This window comes from Microtus oregoni, unplaced genomic scaffold (assembly GCF_018167655.1).
Source record: "Microtus oregoni isolate MIOR12 unplaced genomic scaffold, Mior012 000005F_ref0000423, whole genome shotgun sequence".
Lineage (NCBI taxonomy): Eukaryota > Metazoa > Chordata > Mammalia > Rodentia > Cricetidae > Microtus > Microtus oregoni.
In genome coordinates, this window is record NW_024543064.1 from 53161020 (window position 1) to 53182400 (window position 21381).

The 21381-nt window shown below is 48.1% G+C and overlaps 1 protein-coding gene and 1 long non-coding RNA gene across 3 annotated transcripts in view; one reads left to right on the forward strand and one right to left on the reverse strand.

The window, feature by feature from the left end:
* LOC121448149 overlaps nucleotides 1-16545 on the reverse strand; it is a 30579-nt gene extending 14034 nt beyond the window's left edge. For both annotated transcript variants that reach the window (XR_005974344.1, XR_005974345.1), the window contains exons 1-3: nucleotides 16287-16545; nucleotides 5486-5645; nucleotides 5000-5111 (exon numbers count right to left, since the gene is read on the reverse strand). This is a non-coding gene — a long non-coding RNA (uncharacterized LOC121448149). The remainder of the gene's footprint in view (nucleotides 1-4999; nucleotides 5112-5485; nucleotides 5646-16286) is intronic.
* Nucleotides 16546-17437: 892 nt separating this feature from the next.
* Jun (Jun proto-oncogene, AP-1 transcription factor subunit) lies at nucleotides 17438-20166 on the forward strand. The gene has a single exon (XM_041651928.1). It carries the CDS (start codon nucleotides 18498-18500, stop codon nucleotides 19500-19502), a length of 1005 nt encoding a protein of 334 aa, XP_041507862.1. The 5' UTR covers nucleotides 17438-18497; the 3' UTR covers nucleotides 19503-20166.
* The last annotated feature ends 1215 nt before the right edge of the window (nucleotides 20167-21381 follow it).

The window sequence follows — 21381 nt, forward strand, 5'->3', positions numbered from 1 at the left end:
TTTTCCGGAACACTCAGGTAGCCAGCCAACAGGCAAGTGTTGAGGCGGCAGCCTCTGCCGGAAGCAGCCTAGGGTGACAGATCTGCCCAGGGTTGTGGGAGGAGGGACTGAGGAAAGCAAGGCTAGCGAGGAAGCTGCTGAGCATCCAGGGGCAGGTGTTGGTCCAGACGGGAGAACTCAGTCACAGCAGAGCCAAACAAGAGGGGAAGACGGGAAAATGTGGGACAGGAAAGAAAGAACTGGAAAAGGGGGAACGGCAGGTGAGAGCAAAGGATGTGTTTGGAAAGTGGAAATTCAATCAGCTGTTCTTGAAAGAAACACTGTAGGATGGAGACTAGACCTTGGGAGAAGCTGGGCCAGCCACCTCCTCTGCCCCCTCATTCAAGCCCCTGTGTGATAAAGCAAGCGTTTCAAGGAAGCATAACAAAGCTCTATGTTATAGGAATGAAAATTCTACAGGAATATTAATTTCTCCCGGGTTGCACAGCCAACTGGGGAGTATTAGATTAAGAATGGAAGTATTATTTTGAGTCCAAAGGCTGCTCAGCTCAAACCTCATTCTGGCTGGGGACAAAGCAGCAGGTAAACATGGTTCCTGCTTTCAGAGACCTCCTAGCCTGTAGGAATACCATCAGGTCAGAACTGTTATTATCCCTATTTTTAGAAGTGAGAAGAATCAATGCCCAGAGAGATTAAATGACTTGTCTAGGGCAAAACAGTTAATAAAAAGTGATGCCAAGATTCAAACCCTAGTCTATCTCTAAATATCTTTGCCTCCCTATATTGTTATGTAACGTACTTGTTCGAAGAGTTAGTGGAATATACCTTAAACCTCACTCACAGAAAGGTGGTAGGTTTTTAGTCTGTTGTAAGCAAGGTTGAGGCAAGTCAGTCTGAAGGAGACTCACAGTTAGAGGTTTTGGTATGGGACATGGCTTTCAGGGAACATTCAAATCCAAGCCCTCACAGGAGTTACAATGGGAGCCAGGTCATTTACCCGCTCTAAGACTTTTAAAAGAACTCACACACAGAGAATAAACTCGTTGACATATATACCCACACATATGATATGGACACACCCATAAAGTACACAAATGCACAGCATTCCAAAGCCAGTGACTTCCCAAATTATCCTCTGCTTTCTGTGGAAGTTAAGTCACTTACTCAATTAGGACGAATTACCAAAGCCACCTGTCTCTTCTCAACAAATATGTAAAACTTGTCTTTAAATTACCTAACATATCAACGAGAAAACATTCTGACTTACATCTAACTTAATTTGTGTTTAGTACACTTATAAGCTCAGGAAAGCAGGCAGGGGAGCTGAGATCTCAAGCCCTCATCTTTGAGGGCTGGAGAATGCCACACAACACTCTTCCTGGTGTCTTGCAAGACCCTGCTACTACTTACTCAGCTCCACTTGGGTGCCAGAAAGATCAGTGTTCCAGTAAGGGGTGTTATGGTGTTCGTATTCAGTGTGTCCCTCTGCGAGTTCCTAGTTCCTAAGCCTGTCTCCTCTTCCCCGCTAGCTCTCTGATCCCAAGCAGCTGACCAGGTTCTCTCCAACAGATGGAGAGAAAGAGAGTACCTGCTCCTGTGCAAGCAGGAAATTACAACAGATGCTTCGGAAACCTTCATCCTGCCTCCCTGCTTCCAGTAAAGAGTCTGAAGAAGAGCAAAGTTCATAGGTTTGACCTTTCCCCTACATGGTAGAGCATCTAGCTTCCAACCAATCCAACCTATAATTACCGTCTTTGGCCATCACAGGAAGGAGTTGAAAAAAAAAAAGTCAGATGTTTTCTGCATAAAGGCAGGCCCAGGCATCATTACCCACGTTGCTAGGTGTTGTTAAGCCACCCACCTGGCCTCAGAGTGGGCAGCAATTAATGTAATTAGTGCAGTGATGAGTATCCTCCACAATGATAAACAGCTCAGCCCTGCAGAACTTGACAGACCTGTTGTTCTCAGGAAGCTCCTGACCCTGCGCATCCACCAGGGGAGTGGCGGAGTGCAGTTGAGTAGGGAAGGAGTTCTGCCTTTGAGTCACGTGGCAGACGTAAATCCTGCCTTTGCTAAGTCCTCCCTGTGTGGCAGAGGGAGTTACCACAGTGTTCTGAGCCTTAAGTTTTCTTATCTGTAAAATGGGGATAATAGTATTCTCACAGGACGATTATTGCTATCTTTATCATCAATACTATCATCACTACCACCTCCCTCATCATCCTTGTCCCAGCCTACACCAGGCTGGCGTGGAACTACAAAAACTCAAGAGCTGGGCAGCCCAGTCTCTTTTTTCTTTGGCTCACTGAAGAGAGAGTACTAATACAAGTGGTTGTCAGAAAAAAATCTGGAGTACTAAATTCAAAAAGAATCTTCAGAAGTACTCCTTGATCTGAGGAAGCTAATGTTATAAATAATTGCCCTTGGTATTCCTACGGACACAAACCCAAGCAACGCAGCAGTGGGTGGTTGGTAAGAACCTACTCGGCTCAGAACCTAGTCTAGTAAAACCATGTGGAGGATGAGGAGTCTCACAAATGACCCAGGATTATCCCAAGTCAGTGTGGCAGCAGATGAGTTTACTAGTGAGTACTGTCTGTTTCAGAACTACACAGCCTAGAAGATGAGGAAGCCCTTCAGAGTGGAGCCATGTAAACACAGTTAAGGTCCCTTGAAAGGAGAGCTCTGAGAAGGTCTGTAGGTGGAGGGGAAGCCAACGGGAGGAGGACAGACATTCTACACAGCAACACTAAAGGGTTAATACGCGGTCTGACCAAGGACTGGGCCATATAGACTCTAGGCACACGTATATTGGCCAGTGGGAAATGACAAGAGAGAAAGAAAAACCATCTTGGGATCCTGAGACCTTCAGACCAAGAAAGGACCAGAGAACAGTGTTTATCAGTTTGGGATCCCTTCACAGGGAGCATGGTAATAAAATCCCCAGCTGATAGTTGTCCCTTTACCCTTTTCTGTCATAGAGTGAGGCTGAAACTATTAATATTAGACAATAAAGTTGAACCCACTTTTACCATAATACTGGTAAAGACAAGTGATCTGGCCGAGGCTCCATGATGAAGAAACTGAGACTTAAAGTGACCTTACTACTCGTCACTAGAGCACATGCTCCTTGCTCAGTTGGGATGAATGTCTACAAACCAAACCGCACGTAAGATGAAGTACCCAAGGTTATCCATGCTTTAGTTTCTGACATCAAATGCTCATTTAGACGCAGGGATAGGGACCACGGTACCTAGAAATCATTGTTCATTAGATTTCTAGATTTATATCATTGGAAATAAGAAACACAACAAAGAAGTCACCAACACCACATCACCACCAGCAACAAGAAATCTAATCACGCAGGGGATTCAGTGGCACAGGGATTTAGCAGGCATGGCAGAAGGGGTTCTAAAAATGTCTTGTGTGGAGTTCTGAGTCCTCCAGATATGAGAAGAGCCAGTGCCCATGCAGTAATGGAAAAAAAAATCCAACAGGGTCTCCAGTGACACTGGAACAGATATTGAAGAACAAAATTCCTTTAGCAGTATTGGCCAAGTGCAGACTCCACAGAGAAAAGTGCTCAACATCTGGTCACTGATGGGGCCTCTTTTCTTGCCTGGGATTGGTCCCCATCTCTCTTCCGGCTCATGCTACCTCTTCTCCGTCTGTTTTATGTATTACATCGTAACCCTTCCTTGATGCTTTCCCTTAAGACGGTCCTCATTGTTCATCTTCAGGACCAGATGGGTATTTGGAGATCTCCCAGAGCTACAGGTTCAATAACTCCCATCAGATACTGTTTACATATTCAACATAATCACATCATACGTACTTCCTGCCCAGATATTTCTACCCATAGCATTTATTTACTATTGTGATCTATGCTGATTGGTTGATTTCTTACTTCTGCGTAGCAACTATAACACTGGCAATTACCTTTCATATTTGTTAGGTATTTGCTATGTCAGCTAGTATCATATGGACACAGAAACTTGCTGAACATTCACAATCTGAAATAGATTCTCCCATGAGCCTCCTTTATAGATAAGGGGTTGGGACACAGAGAGGTACTGGCTCAAGTCTGTACACGGAGTAAAGGATACAGACAGAAATCCCTTCCCAGCAACCTAGGGACAGAAACTAGCACATAAACCATAAAAAATATGGAAGCTACATGCCTACTGTACACCACTCCATCCTCGGGGCCTTGTCAAAGTCTGTCATGGAGCAGTGTTCAGTGGGCAGTTGTTGGGAGGTAAGGAAAAAAGGTACAGAGGGATGGAGGAAGGAAAGAAGGGAGGGAAAGAGGGACAGAGGGAGGAATGGAGGGAGGGAGAGAGGGAAGGAGGGAGGGAGGGAAGAAGAAGGCTGCTTGTTTGACTCTCCTGGTTGAAGAAGGATGGAGACCCCATGATCTATCTTGCCATACTTGAAAGAGACAGATGCATCCCTAGAGATACAGTGGAGTCATACACTGTCCCTGAAAGCTTCCAATCTTCAGCTTGCCTGGAGACGAACCCTGGTGCTACCTCAAAGGGTCCAGAGGTTTGCCTTGGCTACTGGAAGTTCAACTGCAATGTAACACTTCTGCTCTAGGGACCTTATGCTGAATCCTTAGAGCACAAAGATGATCATTAGGCACCTTGTTCAAGGAGCTCACAGGCTGGTAAAAAAGAGGAGCCCTAAAGCAAAGGAGGAGAGGACAGAACCTGATCAGGCGAAGAAGGGAAGGAAGGACAGGGGCACAAATACATCTCTTACTGACTACTACCTCTGGGATTGATCGCCTATCCTGACAATGAAGTTCAGAAGATTGTGGAGGCCTGAAAGAAGGTAAACAAACAAGGTGAATGTGGCCCGCACTGCTCTAATGCATGGTACTGTAACCCAAGTTACAGCAAGACAGGGTTACTGCAAGGCTGATGACCAATGGGATGGCAGCAGTATAAGAGCTCCCCCCCCCCCAGCAATGATAATAAATCTTAGAAGAGCTTACTGTGCAGTGTCTCTTGTCTTTGAGCATATTCTCTGTCTCACTCAGGAGCCTCATCCTTTCTCAGCCTCTGTCAAGCCGATTTTGCCAGCTTCAAAGGATAATTCTTTATTAGCTGTAACATGTAAGTGCAGATGTATTTGCTCATTCTAATTCAACAGGTCTTTCTAATTCTTTCAGTTTTATCTTAGCATTGTGGCCATGGTTTTTTAACAGGTTGTATGGTCTGCCCCAAACTGGGCTTTGCAAAAAAAAAACAGTTATTTTTAATGCTCAACTCTGCTGAGCACAAGCTGTTTCAGGAATACACATACCAACACATACATGCTACATGATATATGTACATCAAAACAGAAATGTTATCAGTTAAGCAGCGACTTTTCCACTTGGTATTGTTTGCATTCCCATCGAAATTCTTTGAGGTAATAACAATCACCATCATCATCTTCCACATGACAAAAACAGGCTTAGGGTTCTTAAATGATTTACCTTATGATGAGAAATCAGGCCTTGAGCCCCGTTTTCAACTCCATCTACTCAGTCTTCATTTTACCCTCAGCACTTTGTGGCCAGCAATGGGATGATAAACTCTTCTAGAAGAAGTCAACACCATCCCTATCGTCTATTTGGTGATGTTCATAAACACTGTCTGAAAAGTAAAGCAAGGGAAAGAAGAAAATTAAGTTGTGTTTAAGTTCCCACTACGAGCTAGGAATGTCAATGATTTTGTTTTTTGAACCATAATTTTCTGCCCTATCAACAGAGGATCTCTATCACTTTTACAATAAGAGGCAATGTTCAATCATACATGAACACATCTACTTAATGATTCTGTATTTATATTTATACTTGCCTAAAAGTTTGAGCAAACTATCACTTGTTATCAGTGAACTGTAGTTCCCAACACAATCCAATAACAATTGTGTATCATCTCCCATGAATATCTTTGACTTTTCAAACAGTAAGACATGTAAAGAGAAGAATTAAATAGATTTTAAATATGTTAGTGGACACATAAAATGGAAAGGTTGATGGGTGAGTGACTGAAATTTGAGAAATCTGATCCTGATAAATGTAATATTGAGTTGGAAGTGTTGCGCCCAGCCTGCCGAGCGCTGACCACACCCGCAGGGTATTTAGGGTCACAGAGGAACAAGGAACATGTGGTTTTGGGTTTGTGCGTGTGTTCCCTCTGTGTTCCCCTCGTCATGCTCTCCTGGCCACCCGGGAGTGTGCTGTCTATTAAACACAGGCACTTAATTTGGTCTAATCTGGTCTGATTGGCGTTCGTTTGTGTCAGTGGAGCGGCTAGTCCTAAGATTTTTCCTAACAATAAATTACTGTCTAAGACGTTTATGTGGGAAGAATATGATCGGTTCTCCTAAGCTCTATCAGCCCGTACTTTCCAAACTACTTGGAAGAGAATGGAAATTAGAACATGCCTGATTTCCTGGCCAACATTTTAAGTAAATTAATCTCTCTTCTCTCTCCTTCACCACTTGCCTCACCCGCCCCCCCACCCCATCTCAGATTTTGCCTGTATGTATGTTTGACCATCACAAGCATACCTGGTCTCTGTAGAGACCAGAAGAAAATGTCAAAATCCCTGGAACTGAAATTACATATGGACGTGAGCTGCTATGTGGGTGCTGAGAAACAAGGCTGGGTCCTTAGCATGAGCCGCAGGTGCTCTTAACTGCTGAGTCATCTCTCCAGCTCTTTAATGCCCTGGGTCACTGGGTGTGCTGATTCAGGGCTGTACTTGGCTCTGCTGGCCTGAGGAAGCGACAGAAGATGACACTGCAGTTTGTAAGGATCTTCTCAGAACCTAGTGAATATTCCCAACTGACTCAAATATTTGCTGGCTAGGTTATGCAAAGAAACAATCAAAGACTCCGGGTCCACCCATGATACCTGACTTCTTCCCATTCCATTTTTGGCCACCAAGTTATTGCGTCACTCAGCTAACTCACAGCTGGGAATTTCAGTGACAAATCAGTTTCTAGAAGTGTAGACAAACCCTGCCCAAAATGGTCATTTTGGCAAAAGCAATTTCTCTCTAAGTTAGGAATACCTGCTTAACATAAGCACCTGAGCCTTCCAATTCTGGAAACTGGGGCTTTATAACAAGTGGCAACAATATAAACAGATGGCATGAAATAGCCTCTGGTTTTTGCTTATTATTAATGCCCCACCAGAAGCTGCACAAGCCAAGCTGGTTTAAACTTTTACCTGCCATGCCAGGCAATGAATACTCTGGTTGAAGGGCCGTTTTTGCATCACTGTGTTCAGTATTTCATGCACTGAATGTGTATTTTTTTTTTTTCCAAAATGCATAGCACAGCTTCAGATGATGCCCAGTGCAGCCTCCTTGGCATGTACCCTTCTTCTTGCTTTTTTGGTTTTCGATCGCATCTACTGTGGTGGATTACTATTCAGAAAACGCTGCCTCTTTTCCTTATACAATCTCCACGATTTACCAGAGCGAAGCCTGGGTCTTGAATAGCTTGGTGTCTGCCCACCTCCCATGTTCTGGGCCCTGAAACTGTATCCCCAATAGAGGTTGCCTCTCTAACAACCACAATGACCACATTAGGAAGCCTGGAGTTTGACCCAAAGCCCAGCTTCTCCAGCTTGCATATCACATATGCACGCAACACTACAACAAGGCAGTAATTCCAGGAAAAGCCATCATGACATAGAAAACCACAGGGGTGGTTGGAAGGCACAGTGGACAGCAGAAAAGACTGAATGGGGCCTGGGGAAGGCTAAGCCGCCTCCACTGACTACAGGCCAATGAGCAGAAAATAACGTGCTTGAGGCTGGCTGAAGCTTAGATTTTTGTGGTGGTTTGTTTCCTGATAATTGCTGGTTAGTTGACCCATTTTGCACAACACGAACGTAAAGCAATCATCTTAGTTTTAAAGAAAAATCCCCTTTCCCATCCAAGTACTAACCAGGCCCTGCCCTGCTTAGCTTCTGAGATCAGACAAGATGGGGCACATTCGGGGTGGTTGCAGAAGCAAACTTTCCTCCCCTCCAATTAAAGTGGCTAATAACCACCTGGTTCAAGCCATTTCCTTCTCTTTTCTCTATCTCTAGGATTAAATGAGCAAATATATGTTAAAAACAACACAAAACATTTTAATATAATGCTGTCCACCTAAGAAAGGACTCACAAGGCATTTTTATTAGTAATCTCCTACCAGCATGCTCATATACTTGCAGGGTGGCTTGGTTTGGTTTCTGGTTTTTGTTTTTTGTTTTGAGACATTTTAAATTCACTGTGTAGACCAGCTAGGCCTCAAACTTGTAGCAATCCTCCTGTCTCAGCCTCCGAAGTGCTGGAGTTACAGATATGTACCACCATGCGTGGTTTATGGCTTTTTCAATTTATCCAAAAATAAAACCATGTTTACATGGTCTCATTTATGGCCGTATAGCTTACTTTTCTTACTTAAAGCCATCGATGGGCTCCTCCAGGCCTGCTCATAGTTTCAAGACAATTCATCTTTCAAAGTGGCTACATGACAGTCCATGGTTTGAATTATAATATTCGAACAAACCGTAAAATTAGCTTGTTTTACCTCTTTTCATTTTCCGGATAGAGAACCTAAGATTTATACTGCGAAATATCAGCTGCCCTCCCGATCAGATCCCACATTCTTCTTCTGTGTCGGGCTCATCTTCGTGGCATGCTTTAGCCCACAGAGGATGAACGGCAGTGACTTCTGAGCAAAGTTTTAAGTGTCACTCAGTGGTATAACCTCTCTCTTTCGGTCCACACTAGCAGTGTCTCAGGCAGGGCTCTTCCAGGCTGCGCCTCAAGAGTAAACATTTGGGCCTGGATGAAGTGGAAACAGGCAAGCACAGAAAACAAACTCGCGTTCTTCTAAGGCTCTGAGGTTGCTGATCACTGTTCCAACAAGATAGAAAATGTTGACCCAGCACTTCCAGACGTCCAAGTGTTTGGATGTTCACTGGAAACACCATCATGGTTAGCCATGTGCCAGAATGCTGGAGGAAGATATGGGTTGAAGGGATTACTGGGAACAGCGGCCTTCCCGGCATTTACAACATTATCGGTTACTTCCCCACTAATTGCCAAATCAGTAGGAGTGGACGTAACAGTGTCACAGAAAAGGCAAGTCCCTGCAGCCCAGGACAAACCATCACTTGTGTAGGGAAGGTCCTTAAGCAGGGACAGATCATAGAATCTCTGTCCTGATTTCTCTTAAGCTGCATACTCCATACACACAAACACACAGGCACTGTCTGTGATTAACAAAACCACCAGGATTTTTTAGAAGCCACACGGAAGGCAAAGGCAATGGAGAGGTGAAGAGAATGAGAGGTCGCCCTAAGTTTAAAGCTACCTTCACTGTGAATGAGCTCTGGACCCCAGCTCTCTCAGAGGACTTCTTTAAAGATGGATGGAAGATAGAGTCACAGCAAGCATCTAAAAATGTTTTTTTTTTATTTTTAATTGGCAGTGTAATACATGTTCACTGTAGAAAACCGAAACAAAGAAGGTAGCATAATGAAGAAAGTAGCAACTACACAGATATCACAAGTGTAAGCATCTTGATGGCTATGCCACATCTGCTCTTAGCAGAAACTTTGCATATGACAACTGGCCACATGACAAAGCCTACCAAGGCATCTAAGCATGTGCCTAGATGTATCTGTCCCAAGTTCATTCTTCCCATCCCTCTGTTACAGCTCCAAACATGCCCTGGTCCCTAGCATCTAAGCCTTCATGAACATACCCGCTCTTCCTCTTCTCTTTGCTGCCTCTCCTTCCCCTGCCGATTTCCACTTACTTTGGAAGATTTTTATTAACCATTTTCTCCAAAGCACTTTCTTCAACCATCCTGGACAGAAGGCCCCTCCACCCAGGAATCCTGTAGCTCAGGGCATTATCAAGCTGGGCTCATCTTATCTTCCCTTCTTATCTATTTTCCTTGCTATACCTCAACCAGTGGTCAGGCCCTGAAACTGTTGTCTAGCAATGATTGATTGCCAGTGTCTAACAGACATCAAGCACTCAAAAATATTGAATGTATTAATAAAATATTTAGCAGTATGTGATACTTGTATTCTGAAAGTCCCCCCCCCAAGAAAAACCTGACATTTCAATACATGCCCACTCAAAGATTAAATACAAAAAAGATAAAAGACATACTAGTATGTCTCATGCAGCTTATAAACTCAACAGGAACACACCAATATATAATTGTCACTATCCTCTTTCTTTTCAAGCTGGGACAGCCAGGATAAAGGCACCAACTTCAGCCCAGCATTTCTTCTCATGGAGGGTGTCCTAAAAGCAGCTACAGGAATAAGAAGACATTAGCATCTCTACTCCAAAATTCCAGTGGACCAGCACAATGAAACTGATTGGTCATTCAAAGTCCAGCAGGGACATCCTTCCATGGGGTTCTTCAGAGATCAAGGTTCCTTCTACCTGTGGCTCTGTTCTTCTGGTATGTCCTCCAAGTTCCGTACATTCCCAGGAATTATGAGAAGACTTTCTGAAGCAAGCCTGTAGAGGCACACACATCACATCCGTCCACTCTGTAGAGGTTAAACACCTGTTCACAAAGGCGACTAGCTGGATAGACAGGTGAGAAGAGGAGAGGGCCCAGGGCACACTACAAGGTTTTCCTGGGCAGATGGGCATACCCAGCCCTCTTCAGCAACTCTAAAGACGTGGAACTTGATTAATGGATACCAAAAGTAGTTGCTTTGATATAATGTTCATTCAAACTGCTTGTCACATTTGGGGAACCCAAGACCAGAGTGGGAATCATTTTGACTGGTCACCAAATATTACCAGCCCTTTGCTTTCCTGCTTCCCTGATGGCTGAGAGGGCCAGAAGATAAGTTTTAGTCAATGAAACTGTGAGAAGTGATATGTAACATTTTAAAGCAAAGGCATGGAACTGTTCAGACATGAGTCTTCAACTCTCTCTTTCCCTCTATCTAGACAGCATTCAGGATCCTAGAAGCGGGCAGTCCACTAGTTAGGGTCCCAGAGGAAGGTGATATTATTAGAGACCCTGCCAACCTTAACAGACACAAAGCAAGAAAAAGAAATCCACCTTTTGTCACAAGTCACTCAAGTTTAGAAACTTACTTTAAGCTGCAGTGTGGCTGGAAAAAACAGGTGCAGGAGAAGGTATGAGGAGAGGCCGGAGGGAAGTGAGGGTACAGCAGTGTAGAGAGACAGAGGAACAAAGGAAGAGAGGTGGTTAACTTGACAAAGATGAAGCGGTGCAGGAAGAGATGCCCAGGCTAAGCCATCCAGGTAGAAAATTTGCCATGATCAAATATTATGAACTAAGTCCAGGTAATATTTCTGCTTCACTTTTAAAACACCCATAATTCCACATGCAAAGGCAATTTTTTTTAACAATCCATCACTAAGCTTTTACCCAACATCCTTTATCCTTCCATGTGCCAGATATTTATTAAGCACTGGAGATACAAAATAAGAAAGACACCATTTCTGGGTTTTGAGTCAACGATTAAAGAAGACATTCAAGAGTAATAGGGACTCTATCTCCTAGCTACCTACCCACTGTGGTGAGAGCCAAAGAGGATAAAATGATTTGTGTGAGTTGGGAGATTGGTAGCGAAAGCTTTCGGAGGAGTGATGATTTGATCTAACTCTTGAAGAATAAATAGCTTATATAAAATTACATTTATTTTAGTGTGTGTGTGTGGGAGGAGGGGTCAGTTGATAACTTGGGTTATCCATTCTCTCCTACCCTTGGGTCTCAGTGATTGCACCAAGGTTGCCAGGCTTGGTGGCAAGCCTGTTTAGCCACTGAGCGACGCCTTAAGCCAGTACACATTTTGATAAAGAATAAAAATATATGAAGGAGGAAGATAAAGTGTTTGGAGAGGCTGAGGCTCTGAGGTATGGATGGAATGTGGATTGTAGGGTGTGGCGGATGGCATCTCTATTTACAAATACTTGCTTCCCTCCCCTGTGACGTCAGGCGTGGCCACGTGAACTGCTCTCCGGAGGAGCTTTAAGATTTGTGTAGTCTTTGCTCTCAGCAATGTTTAGAATGAAGATGCTGTTGGCTGGGGTCCCAGAACCCACATGTGTGTACAAGTACAGACAGAGCTGACTTCTGTAGACACGTAGCACGAGTGGGAAATAACCCTGAGGCTGTAATCCGGGAAGATCTGTGGACGGCTTCCACAGCAGTCATCTCACCTAGACAGAAGTGGGCACTTCAAACTCCTGGCTTTCAGGCATACAGTGGGACTGAATGTCCCTGCACCCTTTCAGGCAACAAGCCATGTGGCTCATATCAGCTTCTAGTCTATGAATTCAATAATGTGCATCACACCTGGAAAAAGCTCTTAAAGTCAGCATGGACTCGTGCCTTCTTTCCCCACCAAGATGACTATCATGATTCCGGAAGCACGACTCAAGACGAAAACTTCTACAGATGAGGTAAACACAATTAAACACAGCCCTTCCGAACCTGGGCATATACAATGAGCAAGAAGTAAATTTCTCTATAAGCTACTGAGATTTTTAGAGCTCTGTGTTATAGCAGTATAACTGCACTTGACCTGACTCATTTAAAACATGGCATGGGGTAACACAATAAAACCAAGAAACATAAAAGCCAACCATTCATCTCAACTGGCCAACGGCTACGGACGCAGGCTGAGAGGATAGTGATCTTTTTGGCAAACCTCACCTGTCGTAAGTTAAGAGACAGATAATGAACCTGTCAGAATTTTCCCCCTGGGTGGGTGGTGGGGAATTGGAGATGGAGAGACTAAGCAGCACCTACCTCCAACTCCTAAGGGCCCACCAACAAATCAAAGTTTGATTCTACCGCATTTCACCGGGGAAACCAGTGAGTTCATTAGGCTTCCTTATAGAAGATGGAGGGGTTTTTCATCAGCCTGAGAAGCCAAGGACAATGGCACTGCGTTTTGATCCTTCTGCATGTACTGGCTTTGTGGGAGCCTAGCCTGTTTGGATGCTCACCTTCTGAGACCTGGATGGAGGGGGGAGGACCTTGGACTTCCCACAGGGCAGGGAACCCTGACTGTTCTTAGGACTGGAGAGGGAGGGGAAGATGAGTGGGGGGAGGGAGAGAGGAGTGGGGGGAAGGAAAGAGGAGTGGGGGGGAAGGGAAGAAGAGTGGGGGGAGGGGGAAGGAAATGGGAGGCGAGGAGGAGGCGGAAATTTTTTTCAATAAAAAAAATATAAAAACAAAAACTGAAAAAAAAAAAAAAGATGGAGGGGGCCGGTTACAGGCAGGATTGCCGGAGACTCTAAAGCAGCTGAGCTGCAAGGCCTGCACCAACATTGATGATAGCGCCCCTGTGGCTGCGTGGATGGAGACTCTTTCCCCAAGTCTTCCCCAGACTATACAATCCACCCACACCCGGAGACCCCACCGCCACATGCAATTAGTGTACAATTGCATACACATGGCAGGAAGGAGTGACTGGATGCTCTGGTGAGGGTCCAGTGACACTGTCTCTCCCTCCTTCCAAGTAGGGAATGTCAACAGCACACGCCCAACTGTGATGATCTTTTCCAAGTAGGCACAACTATCTTATGGACAGCGCCTTACAAGGGGACCTAATGGGTGAAAGCAAGAGGTTATAACACCAGGCCAGGAGCATTTGCAGGTGGCGACTGAAGTAAGATCTAGGTCAATGTGGCCACATCGTAAGTAGGAACAAAAGAAAACAGAAAATCCAAAACTTTGGAGGTTTGCAGGTTGAACAAAGGCAATCCCAATAAAATAAAATAAACAAGAGAAGGGTCTGGATAAGTTCAGCCTTGCAGCAAGGATCTGTTCAAGGGGTAATAACCTATTGTTAAAACTCTCAAGACACACAGAACATGACGGTGAACACTGTGACCTCAGTGTTTGGGAGTTGGAGGCAGGAGGGTTGCCTTCAAGGCTAGCTTGGGCTATAACAAGACCCTGTCTCAAACTATCCAAACCAACCCCTCGGTATACTGAATGATGGTACCCAATGTTCATTCAGCTCTGGAGAGGAGAAGAAAGGTACAACTTTCCCATCTCCTAAGGCTAACATACTCAAAACCAAGCCAAAAGCAAAAGGAAAGAGATGAGCAGAACATGAGGCAGAAGAGTAAGAAAGCAAAGAAACAGAGCAAACCACTGGAACGGGACCAGAAAAGAACAGTTGCTGTGGCTACTCGCACTGCCTCTCAGCTTTGGCCAGCGGCATATGAGAAAGAAAGCCAGTCAGGAGGCCATGCCTGAGACTCAGGGCCTGAAAGGGGTCCTTCCTGTCTTCTTTCCTTCTTCAGGGGGATCAGCCCCAACAACCCCTCAGTAACAGCATGAAGTTCACATCCAGGCTTTGAGAGGTAGTGTAGAGAGGCGTTAGGTCCAGGTGTGTCTTCCTCTGAGGGAGAACTAGCTCCCCTGAATCCCATTCACATTATAAGATGGGGCAGAGACAGGGCTCTGCTTGGGAAGGGAAGGTCCTGAGGGCACAGTAGATGCTAGCCCCTGAGTGTTTTCAGAACACGCCCACCCCTCAATCCATTCCTGCAATTAAGGCCTGGTTCTGCTCCTACGACCACTTTCTGTGACCCTGGGTTTGCCTGAAGTCTTCCAAAGACTTAATAAAGACCCAGGGCTTTAAAAGATATAAGACCTTGAAGATAGTCTTTTGTAATGCAGGTTGATTGTAATTCCCATACAGGTGTAGTTTCTTGTAGGATACAAGGTATTCCATGTGGAGGCTCAGCTATGCTACCCCAAACCCATCACCCCAGAGGCCGAAGTCAGTAAATGATGGTTTCTTGCTCCCTCCCACTACTTGCCCACTGGGGCTGAGCAGGGAACTCTGTCCACTGTCCAGCTTCTCACCAGCTGTGACTGAAGGGGGACCTCAGCAAAGCTCTGAGTGACTCTCAGTGTATTCCCCTTCAGTGCTTTGCAACTGAGCCTCCAGCAAGATGAGGCTAGATAGCAGTGGCTGGCTGGACTGCTGGAAAAACCCCTTCTCCCAGACAAAGAGGAAGTGGATGGTGGCTTGCAAGCAGAGGCATTAGCAAGAGCACAACCTTTTCCGCCCAGGATGAAATGTGCTATTTCTTAAGCGAAGTAGAAAATAAGCCTTCTAGGCCGCAGGAGGCAGGAGAGGCACAGGACCCTTGGGCAAAAGCTACATACTTACCCAGTCCTAAGTCCCCGACTTTCTAAATACAGGAGCAAGAAAACAACTTCTAGGCCATCAACAATCCTTCCCAAACAGACAACCAAAGCTTTGGGAGAAAGTTTGCCAGAGTGGAGAAAATACAAAGGAATGTAACACAGACTTCAGGTCACTCTCCAGCTGTCCCTGTACCCCAAGCAAGACACATGAACTCTTTGGGATTAGTTCCTCCTGTGTAAAGTCTAGGTAAAAATGTACGTGCCTCAAGATGGCTGTGGGAAGGAAACGGCATACTTAAAGTGCTTGGGCTAACTGGCAGATAGGGGCTGTTTAATGGACAAAACTTACTTTTATTACTGTTATCATAAATCATGTAGAATATGAGCTCCTTGATTAGGGGAACTCATTCTCTCTTTGGGGGAAGTAAATGGATCTGGACTTCACAGAAACCCTGCTCTCTCTACCCTGCCCCCACAAAGGTCAGTGCCTGGCTGGCAGCAGCCAGTCAGTTACCCTCTGCAGTCTGAGCGAAAGCGAAATGAGCACGCAGAGGCAGGGTAGAAAGAGTTGGCCGGTTTCCCACCGATACCAGCTGCTATTGGGTTCTGAATGCTCCAAGGCAAAACATCTTAAGGCTACAAACCCTGGGCAGAGTTCCGAGGCAGCAAAGTTCAAATTAGAACCTCGGAACTTAAAAAAGGTCTAACTTCAAACCTTAAGTCATGGGCGAAAAGGAGGCTTGGGGGAAGAGCTGGCGCATAGCCTTTTGCTACCTTGCTCACCGGCTCCTACCAAATCAGTCAAATCACACCCCTGTAATCTGGTACTCCCGAGAAGGCCCAGGGGGGGACGCCGAAGGGGGCAAGGAAGGGGACAGTCAGTCGACCACCTTCTAGTCCTGGAGTCACGGAAGATAACACTAATGCCTGGAAGCCCGAGACGGCGGACCTCACCCGCTCTACCTGTAGAGAGGCCAATAAAGCTCAGAGAAGTTCCGAGATTTGCACTTCTGCCATGAGAGAGCCAGGCTTGCCACCTCTTTAGACCTAAGGGGTGGAGGATGGAGGTCGGATAGCAGCGCCCTAGGAAAGAAACCACTTACATGTGTCTAGCGCTTCCTAGAGGCCGCAGAGGATATAGCTCCACCAGCGGGCGGGGAGGGGAGCGTTTAGCCTGCTTCTTACCAGGGACTCCCGCTTAGGCAGCGTGACTTTCGGGCGAGTCGGCGGCTCTTAAGACTTGTTTTCCCAGAAGCAAATCAGGAGGGGGAAAGGGCGGGCGCGAGCTGAGTGCGCGCGGGACCGTGTGTGCGCTCGAGCACAGGCGATCGCCGGGGTTTCCCGAGTTTTGAACGCTTAAATGTTGGTTTTGACACCCCCCCCCCCCCATGGGTGCTGGGACTCACACCTTAATTTCACATCTAGAAAACGCGTCCCTCCGAGGCAAAGCGAGCCCCTCCCCGCACGTCCCCAGAGGGTGACGTGTTGTGCCGAGGACCCAGAGGAGTCCGGTTCCTAGTACCGCACATCTCTGGCTTCCAGGTACAGCACACGGCGGCGCAGATCCCCCGCCGGAACTTAACCAAGAGACAAACTTCCACGCGTGCTCAAGACGTGGGACACTCTTAAGCCCGTTCAACTTCAACCCACTTTCGCACTCCCGGGGCACACACAACCATCTTAACCCGCGCTGCTGCCTCCCGGAAGTGCGGGGGTGCAGAGCCTGCTGAAGCTCAGGTCGCTCAGTCGCTTCACACGTGTGTGAGTGTGTGTGCGTGTGTGTGTGTGTGTGTGTGTGTGTGTGCATCTGTGCGCGTCACCTCCACTCCCCTCCCAGGCCTTCCACCCCGGGCCACTAGAGCGCCTCCCCAGCTTTCCGGATCCCCTCGTCTCGGGTCTCGGTCTGGGTCCCCATCCCTGAACTTGAGCCCGCCTCCCGACAGACGCCGCAAGGGTCCAGCCGACCCGGCAGCCTCCGTCACTAGACAGCCAAACCAAGACGTCAGCCCACAATGCACCGGGCGGGCCGGGAAAGACGCGCCGGGGAGGGAACCCGGGAACACAAGCCCGAGCGCCGCGCGGGAGGGGGGAGGGAGGGAGGGAGGGAGGGAGGGAGGGAGGGAGGGAGGGAGGGACGAGGAGGAGGAGAAAGAAGGGCCCAACTGTAGGAGCGCAGCGGAGCATTACCTCATCCCGTGAGCCTCCGCGGGCCCAGAGAAGAATCTTCTAGGGTGAGGTCTCCATGGCGACAGGCGGGCCCGCCCCCCTGAGAGCGACGCAAGCCAATGGGAAGGCCTTGGGGTGACATCATGGGCTATTTTTAGGGGTTGACTGGTAGCAGATAAGTGTTGAGCTCAGGCTGGATAAGGACTCAGAGTTGCACTGAGTGTGGCAGAGACGACCTGGTAGGAACGCGCTCAAGCAGAAAGGCAGACAGAGAGAGGGACGGACGGACTCGGTCAACCTGGACGGCCGCGGACTCCGGGCTGCTCATCTGTTTGTCTTCATTTTCTCACCGACTCCTTGGATCCAGCGCCCGCGTTTCCAGCATCGGTGTTTTGGGGAGCACTTGAAGAGTCCCTTCTCCCGCCTTCCCCGGAGAAGCTCCCAAGTCCCGGCGCTGCTGACAGCATCGAGAGCGGCGCCTGCCCGCGCGAGGAAATAGGCGAGCGGCTACGCCGGCCAGCAACTTTCCTGACCCAGAAGACCGGGAACAAGTGGCCCGGAGCGAACTTTTGCAAACCTTTGCTGCGCCTTAGGCTGCCACCGAGACCGTAAAAGAAAAGGGAGAAGAGGAACCTACACTCAGCCAGGCTCGCACAGGCGGCTGAAGTTGGGCGAGCGCTAGCCGCGGCCGCCGAGCGTCCCCCTCCCCCTCGCCGCGGAGGAGGGGACAGTTGTCAGAGTCCGGGGCGGCGGAGCCCGATCGCGGGGCTTCCACCGAGAGTTCCCTGACGACTGGTTCGCGCCGCCGGAGAGTCGCTGTCGCTGGAGCTGGTCCGCAGTCCCCGAGGAACCGCTGCCATCCGAGAGCGCTCGGTGAGTGACCGCGACTTTTCAAAGCCCGGCGGCAGCGCGCGGGAGTTGACCAACGTGAGCGCAGGCGGTTTCTTAACCCTGCTCTCCCTGGAGCGAGCTGGGGAGGAGGGCGCAGGGGGGGAGCATCGCCGACCGGAGCGCGCGCTCTTAGACAAACTTTACTTGTCACCGAAGCAGGGACGCACGGGTGTCCCCCGCTCCCCAGCGCGCTGTTGCGGCCCCGAAACTTCAGCGCACAGCCCAGGCCAACCCCGCGTGAACTGACCGACCATTCTATGACTGCAAAGATGGAAACGACCTTCTACGACGATGCCCTCAACGCCTCGTTCCTCCAGTCCGAGAGCGGCGCCTACGGCTACAGTAACCCTAAGATCCTGAAACAGAGCATGACCTTGAACCTGGCCGACCCGGTGGGCAATCTGAAGCCGCACCTCCGCGCCAAGAACTCGGACCTCCTCACGTCGCCCGACGTTGGGCTGCTTAAGCTGGCGTCGCCCGAACTGGAGCGCCTGATCATCCAGTCCAGCAATGGACACATCACCACCACGCCGACCCCCACCCAGTTCTTGTGCCCCAAGAACGTGACCGACGAGCAGGAGGGCTTCGCAGAGGGCTTCGTGCGCGCCCTGGCCGAACTGCATAGCCAGAACACGCTGCCCAGCGTCACGTCCGCGGCACAGCCGGTCAGCGGGGCGGGCATGGTGGCTCCCGCGGTGGCATCGGTAGCCGGCGCTGGCGGTGGCGGCGGCTATAGCGCCAGCCTGCACAGCGAGCCTCCGGTCTACGCCAACCTCAGCAACTTCAACCCGGGTGCGCTGAGCAGCGGCGGGGCGCCCTCCTACGGCGCGGCCGGGCTGGCTTTTCCGTCGCAGCCCCAGCAGCAGCAGCAGCAGCCGCCTCAGCCGCCGCACCACTTGGCCCAACAGATCCCGGTGCAGCACCCCCGGCTGCAGGCCCTGAAGGAAGAGCCACAGACGGTGCCCGAGATGCCGGGAGAAACCCCGCCCCTGTCCCCCATCGACATGGAGTCTCAGGAGCGGATCAAGGCGGAGAGGAAGCGCATGAGGAACCGCATCGCTGCCTCCAAGTGCCGGAAAAGGAAGCTGGAGAGGATCGCCCGACTAGAGGAAAAAGTGAAAACCTTGAAAGCGCAAAACTCGGAGCTGGCGTCCACGGCCAACATGCTCAGGGAACAGGTGGCACAGCTTAAACAGAAAGTCATGAACCACGTTAACAGTGGGTGCCAGCTCATGCTAACGCAGCAGTTGCAAACGTTTTGAGGACAGACTGTAAGGGCTGAGGGGTAATGGAAGAAAAAAATATCAGAGACAGACTTGAGAACTTGACTGGTTGCGAAAGAAAAACAAAAGTGCCCGAGTACCGAAGCCAAGGGTACACAAGATGGACTGGGTTGCGTCCTGACGGCGCCCCCAGTGTGTTGGAGTGGGAAGGACGTGGCGCGCCTTGCCTTGGCGTGGAGCCAGAGAGCGGCGGCCTATTGGCTGACAGGCCTGGCGAATGGGCTGTGCCCGCGCGACCAGAGCGATGGACTTTTCGTTAACATTGACCAAGAACTGCATGGACCTAACATTCGATCTCATTCAGTATTAAAGGGGGGGTGGGGGGTTACAAACTGCAAACTGTAGATTGCTTCTGTAGTGCTCCTTAAGAACACAAAGCAGGGAGGGCTAGGGAGGGGAGGGAGGCTCGTGAATGCCAGGCTAGACCGCAGATGAACTTCCCTGGCCTGCCTCCCTCGACTGTGTATGTACATATATATTTTTTTTAATTTGATGAAAGCTGATTACTGTCAATAAACAGCTTCCTGCCTTTGTAAGTTATTCCATGTTTGTTTGTTTGGGTGTCCTGCCCAGTGTTGTTTGTAAATAAGAGATTTGAAGCGTTCTGAGTTTACCATTTGTAATAAAGTATATAATTTTTTTATGTTTTGTTTCTGAAAATTTCCAGAAAGGATATTTAAGAAAATACAATAAAGTATTGAAAAGTAGCCCCCAACCTCTTGGCTGCACTATGAATAGATAATGGTAGCTAGATGGAGTAACAGCTGAGTGTCAGATCTAGCGTAAAAGCTGTGTTCTCTGTTTGATTGTAGAAATAGACGCCCTGCATGCTTTCATTGGGTCACGCTGCCCCCCCCCCCGCCCTGCCCCCAGCAACCCCTGAGTCCAGACTGTTAACCAGAAGATGGTATGGTGTTTCTAGAGGCTGGAAGACAGGGATGGTGCAAGGGAGGGGACGCCCCACTGGGAAAGCAGACACCAGTTTAGAGCTGGAACTGTTCAAGAGGCATGTGCTGTGCTCATTTATAATCCTAGTAGAGGTTTAGCAATAGCTGCTTCTTCTCAAAGCAGGAACCCATGGAAGTTTTTACAGATGTCTCCTTCCAACCTGGACTCCGACAACTCCGAGAGAAAGATGGCCTTTGCTTGTGCATATTTATAACAGCATTCTTGTTGCAATAAATGTATTCAAATAACGGTTTAGAAAATCTTGAATTCCTTTCCCTTTGCTACCTTTTTATTCCTGAACCAAATACTGAAGGTTTCCCAGCGTCTGGGGTTAGCATCACTGCACTCTAAACCTAGTGAATTTAGAGGCAAAGAGTTTAGGAAGAGTCAAACAAGAAGTTGGGGCCCCGGTGGACTATTCTCCCAACCCTCCCTTCTCCCTCCCCTTTTGTCAACCCCTATCCCCATCTCTCCCCAATACCAGGGAAGTGACCAGTGTACCAAGCCCGTATTTATTTTTTTAAACTTATTTCAAAATAATCTGACTTAAATAATTACAGAGCCAATCTAGGAAGATGCCATCATAAATCCTGTGGGGGCAGATTCACAAGAGAAATGCCCCCCAACACTGATTATATAACACATACATCTGTAATCTCAGCTCTTGGGAGACTGAAAACTTGAATTGTGTCTACAGATACAACAGGTTATCAACAAGTGTGTATTTAACAAGGGGACATTTTTTGCCAGGTTCCTTCTCATCCCACGAGCTGCTGTAATTATCAAGCAGCAAAAGCAATTTGACATCCAGAAACACCTCACAGAGGACTCAGCCTGGCTCTTGGCTCATTAGCAGTGTTCCAGTATGCAACATGTCTGGGAGTGCCTGTGGCGGTAAATCCAAACACAG

What these genes read in the sequence shown, in the direction of transcription:
- Jun (XM_041651928.1), top strand. Translation starts at nt 18,498, where the DNA reads ATGACTGCAAAGATGGAAACGACCTTCTACGACGATGCCCTCAACGCC.